The following is a 14,407-nucleotide window of genomic DNA, read 5'->3' as shown; positions in this document are numbered from 1 at the left end:
TATTCTTTTTTTAAATTGAGTTTGGGGAAAAATCCCTAACATTTCTCAGTCCCGGTGACTATATTTTGATCTATAAAACTCCATTACATGTTTCAAAGCACAGAGGTAGAACTACCCCTTGATAAAGGAAGCATAACCAATCTATGACCCAGCATCCCTCCTTCTTCTCAATTAAAATACTACTTTTGCCATTTTTTTGCAGTTTGTCAGATTATAGATATAAGATCCGATAAAATACATAGACATTAATATAAAATTTTATAAGTTGTTTCATCAGCTCTAAAATAAATATTGACCTTTACATGTTGGAAAATTAGGTGACCATCCAAAATGATAGCATTGAACTGAATCTGGTCCAACTCTTACAAGTCCTTGTCTGCAGGAAAATTGCAACACATCTCCAGGTGTGTATTTTTCTTGTTTTGGATAAACATGTATGTTAGCTTCTAAAAATGGAACAAGACATTCTATATCTAAAAAAAATAAAAGTAAATAAATATGTGTGAAATAATCATTGTGAAATTAAATTTAATATGTGCAATACAAAAATAAGATTAGGGGGACTTCATACGCAGAGATGCTTATATTCTTACCTTCAAAAAATAAGCTAATTATTTACACCCAATAAATATGTGTAAGCCCCTTTTAAGAAATTAACATTTTGAACAGCAAAGTAAAATTTTGTATGACAATCTCCTCAGGACCATAATAAATGTATGTAGTATATGGACTTTTTCAAAAAAATGGCTAAGCAACATGGCTAAGTTGCTTCTAGGTGTTCTGAATCTTTCCATTATACCCAACCACATCTCTAATATCTTTCTAAACCACATCTATAATAACTTTCTAAATACCAATGCATTATGAATGCCTTCTGGTTCAGGTAAAAATGGATATATATATGAATATGTATGTGTATTTTTCTCTTCTAATCTGTATTCGTGGTTCATTTATAAAATTAGATATTGAAATTCACATGTAAAAATACAAATGACATTCAAGACAAATACTCTCAAATCAAGCACAAAAATATGATGAAATATTTTCTAATTAAATCTCAGAAATACTATTTAAATTAGCCAGTTTTATACATTGTTATCGGCAATTTAATAGTTTAATAACAGTTTGTACAAATCCCCTGGAATGTGGCTCACTCAGCTTTAGTAAAATTTGTACCCATGCATCTCTGTGTTTTATTCCAATAATTTTGCATGACAGTTCTTTACTTACTGGTTGTTTACATTCCCTTTCTTATCCAATTGCAAAAAAAAAAAAAAAAAAAAAAGCTATTGAAAATAATTTATCTTGGCTGATGTAGGATTTTCTAGCTGCTTTAAGTGTAATTATCACACAGTGTTGTAGACAGAATAATGGCCTCCCCAAAATGTCCACGTCCTAATCCCTGAAACCTGCAAATATGTTACCTTTCCTTGGAAAAACAGACTTTACAGAAATGATTAAATTAAAGGACTTGAGATGGAGAGCTTATTTTGAATTATCTGGGTGGTAGTGGACCCAATGTAATCACAAGGATTCTTACAAAAGGGAGCAGAGGTGTCAGAATCAAAGTAGGCAATATGACAACAGAAGCAGAGGTTGAAGTGATATGACGAAGGGCCATGAGCCAAGAAATGCAAAGGGCTTCTAGAAGCTGTAAAAGGCAAAGAGATCGATCCTTTCCTAGGACTTCTAGAAGGAAACACGATTCAGTATCTTGATTTCAGGACTTTTCACCTCTAGAAATGTAAGATAATAAGTCTGTATTGTTTTAAGTAATTAGGTTTATGGTAATTTGTTACAGCAGCAGTAGAAAACTAATACATATGGGAAAAAATGTACAACCATATTTAAAAGGCGCATGATTTGGCATGACCTGAGGCATTCTGGGCTGCATTTGAATCAAAGACTTTGTGCAACACCAAGAATGAACTATAATGTAAGCTATGGACTTTGGGTAATTGGGATGTGTCAATTGTCAATAGCACCCTGGCCTGTCAAGTTGAAAATGGGACAGATTATTTTGCATGTGTGGCACAAGTAGTATAGAGAAATCTCTATACCTCCCCCTCAATTTTGTCATGAAACCCAAAACTTCTCTAAAATAAACAAAAACACCAAGTCTCTGGCTATAAACTATGAGTTAATAATCCAATGACACGGAAGAGGATGAAAGTCAAGGAATAAAGTATCTAAAGTGACTGCAGCATGTATAACCAGCTATAAATTTGGTAATGTTTGCTTAGTTTTGAATTATGAGGCAGTTTTAATTCAAGGTACCTTGAAAATAGCTTTAATTTTGGTCATAAATATTAGAATGTACATGGCATATAAACAATCTTATTTTGGATGGGCTAAGTGCTTTTCAAAGATCTGTTATTATATCAACATTTAATGTTGGTCTTTTAAAGCTATATGGAGACACCTTAAATTTAGATTATTGTCCATTAGGAAATATCTTTCAAAAGAGTCTAGTGAAAAGAAATATATTCAGAATTGCTTCTATTTCCTGGATAAAAAAGTACTTACGATAGCATGTGGGCAAATGACACCAGACATATTCACTACATACCATGAAATCTATGGTGCTTCCAATCTGTTTTTATTTTCTAAGTTTATTTATTTATTTTAAGAGCGAGAGAGAGAAAGAGAGCAAAAGAGAGAGCATGAGTCGGGGAGGGGCAGAGGGAGAGGGAGAGAGAGAATCCCAAACAAGCACTCCACCATTAGCACAGAACCCAATGTGGGGCTCAAACTCCAGAACCATGAGATCATGACCCGACCCAAGAACAAAAGTCAGATGCGTAGCCAACTGAGCCACCCAGGGACCATGAAGAAATTTTTAATATATATTTTTTTTTCCTCTAAGTAAAAAAATAAATAAATTTTTATAAAAATGGATAAGCATATTCTGATTCAGACAAAAACCACTGTCAACTACAATATCTGATTTTAAATATTTTTATTAAAAAAACCACACTGAAAATATCAGTGTTTGTTTAGTAAATATTGTCATGATAAGTTAATAAATATGGCCATTAGGAGAAAAAAAATAAGGGTTATGCCAGGGAAACTACAACCTAGAATTATTCTTTCAGTGCACACTTTCGTTTATTAAAAATAACTGTGGGCGCCTGGGTGACTCAGTTGGTTGAGCACCGAACTCTTGATTTCTCAGGTCATGATCCCAGGGCTGTGGGATTGAGACCCACATAGGGCTCCACACTGAACATAGAGTCTGCTTAAGATTTTCTCTCTTTCTCCCTCTGTCTCTCTCCCCCGTTCATGCTCTCTCTCCCTCTAAAATAAAAAAATAAAATAAAATAAAAATGAATTAGCCATAAATCCTCAAATAAAACATTCTAGGAAACAATGTAAAGTATATTAAGTTTTATATACAGTAAGGTAGATTATAAATAGATGTATTGTTTTTTAAAAAAAACGAGAGCAAAGAATTCTTGTCAGTAGAGTTTTGGCATGCCCAAGAGAAATCCAATTCAGTAATCTAATAATTTCCTATAAAGTGTTATGGGTGATTTCCAATAAATCAGACCCCTGCATTAGGCTTCACACTGGTTTGGGGTTACTAGTAGGCAGAATTCATTTAACTTGGGAGTATCAGACCAGGTCCTGCATCAGACCAAAAATGGCACTGAATTCGTAACTGGAAAACCAAATAGGAAATAATAGATAGTAAAACAATTGGCTCTAGAGGATTGGGATATGGAAACAGTGCAATGAGAGTACAAAAAGGAGTCCATGTATAACTCACGTGAGGTCAGAGGTTTTTAGGCAGACTGTTCATTCCTTTAGTTGTTCAGTAGTAGTGTTCCATGAATCGATATGCTCCTTGTTTTTACTGTAAATGACTGTGGTGGGCTAAATAATACCCCCTCAAAGATGTCCACGTTCTAATCCGCAGAACCTGTGAATGTTACCTCACATGGCAAAAGAATTTTTGCCAATGTGGTCAAGTTAAGGCTCTGGAGATGGGGAGATTATCCTGGATTATCCAGGTGTGACTGATTTGATCAGAGTGATCCTTACAAAAGGCATGCAAGAAAAGTCGAAGTCAGGCAGAAAATGATGTGACCACAAAAGGAGAGGAACAGGGAGAAAACTATTTAAAGGAGCCAAACTGCTGGCTTTGATGGGGGAGGAAGGGGCCCCAAACTAAGGGGCCTCTGGCAGCTGGAAAAAGTATGTAAACAGTTTCCTTGCTAGAGCACCAGAAGGAATCAGCCCGGCCTACACTTTGGATTTAACCTAGAGAAGCTGATTTTGGATGTCCTAGCCTCCAGAACTGAAAGAGAACAGACCTGTGTTGTTTAAGCCATCATGTGTGTGCCAATTTGTTACAGCAGCCACAGGAACCTTATAGAATGACACACTGAAGCACCAATTTCTGGGAGTTCTGTTAAATAAATTAGCTTTAAAGTTTGCCTTTACTCTACCAGCTGAACTGTAGCCTATAAGTGTATTATCACATATGTCCGCAAATGACCTCTGACCTAGAGTGAGGTAGCCATGCTAAAAATCATTTTGATCCCTGAAGCCTATAGGACTTTCACTAGAATAGCAGAAACTTCAGAATTTTAGACCTTATTCATTTTTGAAAGGTTTTTTCCCAAATACATTTTTTAATTATATATAGTCGTGTATCAATAAATAAAAAAGAAGTATATGAGTGGCTGGTAGAGCAGATACAGTGCTCTCTCCATCTTTAATAACTGAGAATTAAAGCATAATGTTTAAAGCTTATAGCATACTTCTGAGACATTTATGTACAGTTAAAATTCAAAAAACGGCCAAAACAAAACTGTTCAAACATAATATTGGGATCTGATGATAAAAACAAGCATCAACAATTTGTTTTATCAAGTAATATAATAAACTACAGTAAAAAGAGGATGCAACAAAGTATAGAAAATCTTAAATGTAATCCTGTTAATGTGAATTTACTACTTGGTAACATTGATATGTATATTAGAAACAATTCATAAAATAATTTTTGTTTGCCTGAACCTATAAAAGTCACTGTAAGAGAGAAATCAATGTCTCTCTCTATATTATATATATGTAGATATGTATGTATATGGTAACATACGTAAATAGGCAGATAGATAATAGAGGTAGATAGATGATGATGATAGATGATAGGTAGGTAGATAGATAGATATAAATAGATGGTTTATTGTATCAGGACTGCAATAAGGTTTTGTACATATTTTGATCTATACAACTTTAGGGGATATCATTTATACAACTTAAGCAACTGTATGCAGACACCTATATTGGAACACAGGCTAATATTGTTTTGTGTTGACTACCTGTCCTGGTGGAGACCTTGCTATGCTAGGAAAATAAAATCACAGTTTGCTCCTGTAAGAAAATCATGGTGGTACTTGAAAGGAGTTTGATATAAGACAGACTTCCCTGAAAATGTACTTGTTATATTTAAGAAAATATTAGTGAGGGCGCCTGGGTGGCACAGTTAAGCAACCGACTCTTGATTTCAGCCCAGGTTATGATCTCTCAGTTGTGAGATTAAGCCCCTCATCTGGCTCTGTGCTGGGCATGGTGCCTGCTTAAGATTCTGTCTCCCTCTGCCCCTACCCCTTTCACATGTGCGTACATGCTCCCTCTCTTTCTTTCATTCTCTCTCTCTCTCAAAAAAACAAAAAACAAAAGCAAACAAAAAAACAAAAACAAAAACAAAACCTTTTTAAGACTGTAGCATTAAGAGTAAAGCCAATATATCTTTAAAGCATATGATTTACAATGTTAGTAACATCGGATACCAAATTTAAATGCACATGCATCTCATGATTGATTTACGAAACGATTAATGATTTTATCAGCATTTCCACAGCTTCTTTGGGGAAACAAAAAGTGTGCATGCTCCAGAAAAAGTTTAGAACTCTTGTTGTAGATATTTATTTTTCTCTATTCTTTTCCTGCATTCCTCTTATCTATTTTTTCATCTTTTTGTGTTTCTTTCCACCATTTCATTATCCATTCTTTATTTCTCCCCTTGCTACTCTAATTCTTTTTATTTATTTTTTTTCAGATTATTAGGTTTATTACAACCATCTTCTAAGCTGAAAGACATTCTTCATCATCCTTCACAGGACCACAAAAAATCAGGGTCTAATTCTTTTTAAAAGCCATTCCTCACTAAATATTTGTCAATAAATTAACATAGTTGGTAGAAAATAAGAGCTTCCACCATGGTGGAAATAATTTAGGGATTTAAAGAAAAATCATTAATCATTGTTACCTAGATAGTTCAGCACACTCACTTTGTAGATCAGTAATCTCAGCTCAAATAGGTAATCATTTACTCATGGACCCAGAGGTAATTTTTCTCAGAACCCATGCTGGAGTCCAGTTGTTCTGAAACATTGTTGACTCTCCACGGTGTTCTCTCTCTCTCTTTTTTTTTTTTCATGTTTATTTATTTTTTGAGGGAGACGGAGAGGGGAACAGAGGATCCGAAGCAGGCTCTGTGCTGACAGCACAAATGGTGGTATCGTGACCTGAGCCAAAGTCAGTTGCTTAACCAACTGAGCCACCCAGCTGCCCCTGACTTTCTCCATGGTGTTCTTGATCCAACACCCCACCTTGGATAAACAGAATTTTTCAAAGGCTAACGGAGTCTCACAAAACGTACACAGCAACCAGCTTGAGTGGGTTACTACTGAGTTGAGTTGTCAAATTGAGTTGTCAGGCTTCTAAAATACAATTGCTGGGCTGATGATTGCCATCATCTCACAAAAAAGAGGAGAGCTGGTGGTACTCGAGATGAGATAACAATGAAATATTTATACCATAACTGAAGCCTTCTAAATTATGAGCCCTGTTCAACCACTGGACACTTCAGGTAGGAAGTCAATAAATGTGTTCTTTTGTTATTTTTTTGCAAATATTAGTCATGTGCAAGCCCCTCATAATTGAAAGAGGTCGTGGCCTAGCTTACAATACGTAACCGAGTGAGTATTGTAATTCAAGCCGCTTTAAAAAGACTCTATTTTCTAGAAGAATTTAAATATTGAAGTTGCAGAATCACATTAAAAAAAAAAAGCCAATCAGAAGACTTCATTTCCTGATAAGATGGAGTAGCTGGTGTCAGCATAGCCTCCAACTGGGAAAACATTAGAAAACTGTATAAAACCTCTCTCTAAAAAACTGGAAACTGGCTGGTGCGAGTCCGTGATAATCAAGAAAAGGGGGACAAAAAACCACCCAAACCCCAAAGTTTGATCTGTGGTTGTTTCAGCTTTCTGGTAGCACTTTCCAGACTGTGTGGCAGGGAAGGAGAAGCTATACAGAGTCCAGCGGGAAGAGCAAGATCACAGTTTCGGAGACCATGGTGGCTAGAATTTACAGGGCAGAGTAACAGAGAGAGCGTATTATGATGAGAAAGAGCCAGAGACGTTTTAAGAGTGTTCTTGAGTCTTTGGTTGTGTACTAAGCTGTGCAAACAGGATAGAATTCCATGAGCTGGCTTAAGAGTGATTGCCAGGGACTCTTAAAGATGAAGAATTACGGGGCGCCTGGGTGGCGCAGTCTGTTAAGCGTCCGACTTCAGCCAGGTCACGATCTCGCGGTCCGTGAGTTCGAGCCCCGCGTCAGGCTCTGGGCTGATGGCTCGGAGCCTGGAGCCTGTTTCCGATTCTGTGTCTCCCTCTCTCTCTGCCCCTCCCCCGTTCATGCTCTGTCTCTCTCTGTCCCAAAAATAAAAACTAAAAAAAAAAAAAAAAAAAAAAAAAAAGATGAAGAATTACAAGCGTTCACCCAAATCTGGGAGATCCCGTCATATTATAGTTTCCAAAGGAATTGTTTCCCAAATTCCAAGCCACTCGTAAATAAACCTAACGCTTACGGGTACAAAATATTTTAAACATAAAAACTGACAGTTTATTGAATTCAGCATAGGAGTTTAGTATACACACAGAAAATAACTATAAAAATCTATCTTAGTCATAGGACATTTTTAACTAGTATTGGACATATTTTCACTTAAATACTCTCTTCAGCTTAATACTCGAGTTTTAAATTAAGTTCATTTTCAACTAATGTGATAATTTTCATGGAAACAATTAAAGGGTGTTACTTTAACCTAAAGTTACAGCCTTCAAAGTGTTTGTGTTGTCTAATAACTTTACTGATTGCATACATTAGATTTGTGTAGGCAGGCAAACTTTGCTATCTGTACATCTATCCGACACAGTTGGAACTGAAAAACAAATGCATAATGATAAAAGCAAAAGGTGAAACCTACATTTAGCTTCTGACAATAGATATATTTATTTTATTTATTTATTATTTATTCTTTGGATATATTTCTTTTAAAAAATCGCATCACATGTCAGGATGTGAAACGACAGTATTTTACTTACTGGTGGAACTGCATTTGGGGGGAGAAGACCATCCATCTTCCAAACATGTAATGATGTCAGTATTACCGGGAAGGCTGTAGCCGATGTCACAGACAATTTGTACAGTGTCCCCTTCCAAATGTGTTTGTCCTGAAGATGCAGAATGACCATTTTCCACAAAAGGAAAGAAACACAGTCCTAAGGACCAAAAATTGTTTAATGTACAAGGTGGAAGTGTTAAAAAAAAAAAAAGAGCAAACTAAATTTGTGTTTTGCAATGTTTTAATAAGAATGTCAAACTCTCAAAACTGAAATCACATATAAAAACAAAATTTCAAAAGAATTTAGATCATACTACTATATATATGATTTACTATATATATGATTTATATATATGGTTTACTATATGAAATATAGTCATATATTCCATATTTGGAAGTAAATTAACATTTCATTTTGTTCTGTGGTTTTTATTTAAAAATATTTTATTTTTATACACTTTTCCAGGTACAAAACAAGATTTTAATATACCCATTTCTCTCTCAATTTTCCTAAATGTTTCTTATAGAAGGAGAAAGACCATTACTGTCTCCTTTGTTGGTTCATATGTTCTGCCTCCCATTGTTCTTTGCTTAATATTATCTATTCTCTCCAGAGTCTGCTCTTCACGTTCATTGAAAGATATCATTGTAAGAACAAAAGAAGGGATTTATGGAAAATATAAAAGTGAAAATATTTACACTTATGCAATCTTTGCATTGCAGGAATAGTAAGTTTCAAATTGTTGCAAATAGTAAGTTTCAAAACAGAATGAGTATGTAGAAAGACTTGTTTTAAAATTTTTTTTAATGTTTATTCATTTTTTTTTGATAGAGAGAGACAGAGTGTGGGTGGGGGAGGGGCAGAGAGAGAGGGAGACACAGAATCTGAAGCAGGCTCCAGGCTCTGAGCTGTCAGCACAGAGCTCGATGCAGGGCTCGAACCCATGAACCGTGGGATCATGACCTAAGCTGAAGTCGGACACTTAAACAACTGAGCCACCCAGGCGCCCCTAGAAAGACTTGTTTTAAAGGAAAAGTATGACCAGGCTGATACGAAATATTAGGAACTGCATATTAGTAGTTCAACATATAAATCATCAGTTTTTAAAATTAAAATGTGTAAAGCACTTCTAGGTAATACAAGGAAGTTCACACATTTATTCTTCATTTGGTTTTCATAAAAGGCTTTTCAAGAAAGGGCTACATTTCTTATCTTCGCTGGCTTCTCTAGTCCTGATCCCCGTGATTGTCCACCAAGAGCCCCAAGAGCCCGACATCCCTTCCGGAATATCTTCTCTATTGACTGAATGACACATTCGCATCTACTGATCAGGGCATTTACTCACTGAGGCACCTGGGTGTTGGCGACCATCCTTCCTCCCTGCATGTTATGCGATTCCAAAAGGATTTTGAAGGAGACGCAAAGCTATATTCACAAGAATAATAAAAAGTTTTCCCAACAGGAACTGAGGAAAAGGGCGCATCTTTCTTGTCATCATAAAGAATTCCATGGTTGATTCTTGGAAAATCACAATGTCCCACTGGGAAAAAGAAAACAAAACTGAAGAATTAACCTACATCGGTGAATCATTAAGTCATATTTTAATCATCTCATTGATTTTTTTTTCTTTCTTCTAGCTCAAATTCCTTTACCTTATGTGCCTTCCAGTGTACTAATTAGTTGAGAACAAAAAATGATCCCTACTTAAGAGTACAAGAGTATTTGAAAAGGCCATTGTCAATGCAGTTTATGTTTTGGAGTCAGGGGGAATAAAATCTCTTTTGCAGTAACTTCTAGAAGCAAATCCCCCACGGTTTAGGAACACGGCGGGGGGGTGGGGGTCAGCAGCAGTTGTGACCTGTCCCCACAAGGTGCTAGTGGTCTGGGGGCTCATCCATCCATTCCTTTCTCTACGCTGATGATACCCGGGGGAATCTCTGCCTGAAGCCTCTGTGTCCTCTGGTTCTCCCTGGTGCTTGAGGATGAAGCGGTTTTGTTTTCCCCTTATGCAAAAAAAAGGAAACAACTTCCAGAAATTCTGCTCCCAAACCAGTTAATTGGGAAAATTCCCTTCTGGCATTTATCTAGGGGTGACTTTCCCTGTCACACGATATTTCACACGGGTGATGCTTGTGGCCTTTAGCCTGCAAAACCTGGAGTTTCTTATCTGACGGTTTACAATTTGACATTTGTCATTCTCTGGTAGTCTGGGAAAAGATATGGAGGAAGAGACACCCCCACCCTGCCACATAACACTGACATCCGTACCTTCCAGAATTCTTTTTCAGATCTGCTTTGCCCTCCCCTCAAATTACAGCATTTGATTTCCATGCATTTCTACCTACATATACTTTGCCATCCAGAGTGACTTCACTTTCATCTTCCAATTGTGCCTATTCTACCTACCCTTCAACGCTCATTCTACATTAAGAAAATACTCTTTGTGCACACAGCGATGTGCTAGCTCTGAAAGTTAACTTCTTCTGGCAGGCCTCCCTTATCCAGTCGCCAAAAGTAGGAGATAATATCTCTTGTCTAAGCTTTCGGATAAAAGCTTATGATGTTTCCTATGAAATACACTCCCTTATATATATACATACATATATCACATATATATATTGCATATATATATATATATACATACATACACACACACACACATAGTTTTGCTCTCTGTTTACTTATTTGCGTGTTTTGCTTTCCTCTGAGCACACTGGAAGGTGTAGACAGGCACGGAGCGTTCATTTTCTTTGGAGCTTTACCGCAGCCTGCAGCATAATATATTGCTCGGTAAATATTTCACTATTGAAAGCATGCAGAGTTTTTATAAAAGTGTTACCTTGATATGCTGCCTTTGCTTTGGGGCCAGTTTCTCAACAGGCACCTAAATGTAAATGCAATACAAACTGACAGGTCATTTAACATCTACACAGCTTTGGGATAGAGCTTCCCTGAAGGTTCTCTGGAAGACTAGACTGAAGATGAAGATCTTTTTCTGGGTTACGGGTTGTAAAAATTCTACATATTAGTCTCACATTTTATACTTATTTTCCTCTGCTTTTTCCCCATTTAGAAATCCCCTCTTAATGCCATATCTAACAGATGTTTAAAACAATATATACCAGACACACAGTTTTATATGTATATAAACTGTATATATATATATACACATGTACATACATATGTATATATGTATATATACTCATGTACATATATATGTACATATACATATATACACATATACATGTATACACATATACACATATACATGTATACACATATACATATATATGTACATGTGTGTGTGTATATATATATATATATGCAGAGGCTGCTGCATAGTCTAAACAGAGAATTTGTATTTTTAAAATTTTTTGTTATTATTTGTAATGTTTATTTTTGAGAGAGCATAAGCAGGAGAGGGGGGAGAGAAAAGGGGGACAGAGGATCCCAAGTGGACTCCATGCTGACAGCAGAAAGCCCGATGTTGGCCTAGAACCCATGAACCGGGAGATCATGACCTAAGCCTAAGTCAGACAACCGAGCCACCCAGGTGCACAGGGAATTTGGTATTTTTAGTTGAGACTAAGTGACTAAGACTGCTATTAGAGAAAAAGTACTTTTACCCCCATCAGCTAACTGTTCTCCTGTGAGTACATCTCAATGCTAAATGTAGTAACAAATAAAAGTTTCAAATCCATAGAAATAGGGTTTTATAACTTTTATGAAGGTGGATCTCTTTTTTATGTTTATTTATTTTTGAAAGAGAGAGAGAGCACGCACATGGGGGAAGAGCAGAGAGACAGGGAGACAGGACCTAGAGAATCCCAAGTAGACGCCATGCTGTCAGGGCAGAGCTGGACTCAGGGCTTGATCCCATGAACTGTGAGATCATGACCTGAGCCAAGATCAAAAGATGGACGCTTACCCAACTGAGTCACCCAGGCACCCCATGAAGGTGCATCTTCAAAGTAAAGCATTTTTACTGTTCCTATTTTTCTCTTATGTGAGGACTAAAGAGAAACTTCCCCAAAGAACTTCCATTGCAGTCTACGGCCATACCACCCTGAACGCGCCCGATCTTGTCTGATCTCGGAAGCTAAGCAGGGTCAGGCCTGGTTAGTACTTGGAAGGGAGAGCTTCCATTGTATGCAAAATTTAGCAAGCAACAAAATAGCAAAAGAAAGCCCTGCTGGAAATCAAACAAGACACAGGATTGAAACTCCACTTCCACACACGGTCTAATCAGCTGTCCTGGGCATTGTTAGAGGTTTCGTTTGCAGTTATTCGGATATGATGGGTTTTATTTCAGCGTGAAATAAGATGAGACAGCTTTCAACATATTTTAAGATTAATAAAAAACGATGCACAATTTCCTTTCACTTTCAAATTTGCTAAAGAGCTCAGAAAAAGCAAAGAACTCATGGACATTTCACCAGTTTATTACACACAAAAATTAGGATATACTGTACTGTTTTACTAAAAAAGATTTTTCTTTATTGATGATAATTAGATCGAAAAAGGAAGTTCCTGATTTAATGATATTTAAATCTTAAATTAACAAATCTGTGAAAATGCAAACATTTTGAAGGTGTCCAATTTTTCTGGGGATGCTTTCTCTAGTCAGTGGCATTGCAGAGTTTATGGAGAATTACACTGATATGTGACCTTTTCAACTTCATTACATGCAGCTTTTTCATCATAGAATTCTTCCCCAAATGTTGTCTTTGGTAGCTATTCACACTTTGGAGCTTCGAGAACAGAGAAGATTCATTTCATTTGATTTTTTTTCTTAATTTCATATTAGAAAATATTGATGAAATAGATTCAAATATGATCCTTTATTCAAAATGTTCTTACATAATTATTCATTTTAAAACATACACACACACACACACACATTTGAGACAAGAACAAAATATTTAGATCTGTTTTCATGTTTTCAACTTACCTTGCCCCTCAACAGTAGAAATCCATAAGATTAGAATGGCATTAATTAAAAGCAGCATGCTAGGTTAGCCCAATCACATATATTTAGAAATGGTCCTGCAATGGTGGTATAACTCCAAATCCCGCTTTCATTTGTGGTTATATGCAAACTTCGAATTTCAGTGCACTACCGGGAAGCCAGTGCAGTGAAATACTTTCAGTAAATATCAAAGTTCGCAGAGGGTGGTGTGAGATAACTAATGTTTTCACATTAATACTTTAAAGTCAACACTTGATATTTATCTGAGCAAAATAATAGCTGTGCAACTTCCTTCTTGCGGTTCCTAATTTTCTAAGTTTGAAGCATTCAGACATGGACCACTGAGCAGGAAAAATAAAGCCCTTTCTTATCTTCTTTCTGGCCAGGAGGTCAGCTGTTTCAGAAAGCGACCAAGTATAGGTCATCTGTCCTCATTTTAATACCATGTCAACCTTCAGTTATTATGAATTCTTCTTCACACTGGCATTAAGAATTAGGTTCCCTCTTAGTATTTTTTCAGTGTAGTCAAGAATAATTTTGCCAAATAATGCTTCCTGAAATTTTTGGACAAAGTGTATTTCAAACTCATTTAGGTGGGACTTCAAGAATGGCTATGACACAGGTGTGGTAGACTCCGTCTCCAAAAGGCAGAAATAAAACTGGGCAAAATTATGTACAAAAAATAACCATGCAGAGTTTCTATAAACTGGCTAAAGAGCATACTGTTGAGAAATACTGATTAAAGAAAATCTCTGTAAATCTCACTAAAATAGAGTGGCTGCTCCCATCCTTCTCTGATTCCTGCCCAATTCTGTGGCTCAGAAGTATGACCTGGGATGGGCAAGGCAGGCATTGTGAACTGGCTGCTATGCCGCCCTGTTAGGGCAGAATGACTTTATGGCAGATCTTGGGAAAAAATCCACATGCAATGACACTGTTGAATACAATAGAGATTAGAGTGGGAAACAATCTAGGAAGGCTGATATCTCCCCATGACACTGTTGTGTCTGTTACAACA

At 36.5% G+C, this 14,407-nt stretch overlaps 1 protein-coding gene across 1 annotated transcript in view; it reads right to left on the bottom strand.

The window, feature by feature from the left end:
* Positions 1-13,533, bottom strand: part of CFHR5 (complement factor H related 5) — a 33,927-nt gene extending 20,394 nt beyond the window's left edge. Inside the window, exons 1-4 of the mRNA XM_049634289.1 lie at positions 13,372-13,533; positions 9,766-9,960; positions 8,400-8,576; positions 297-473 (exon numbers count right to left, since the gene is read on the bottom strand). Coding sequence (XP_049490246.1) covers positions 297-473; positions 8,400-8,576; positions 9,766-9,960; positions 13,372-13,429 — 607 coding nt within the window. The 5' untranslated portion in view covers positions 13,430-13,533. The remainder of the gene's footprint in view (positions 1-296; positions 474-8,399; positions 8,577-9,765; positions 9,961-13,371) is intronic.
* Between the last annotated feature and the right edge of the window lie 874 nt (positions 13,534-14,407).

The sequence above is a fragment of the Panthera uncia genome, chromosome F1 (genome assembly GCF_023721935.1).
Source record: "Panthera uncia isolate 11264 chromosome F1, Puncia_PCG_1.0, whole genome shotgun sequence".
Taxonomy (NCBI): Eukaryota; Metazoa; Chordata; class Mammalia; order Carnivora; family Felidae; genus Panthera; species Panthera uncia.
This window is presented reverse-complemented; position numbering and strand designations above follow the sequence as displayed.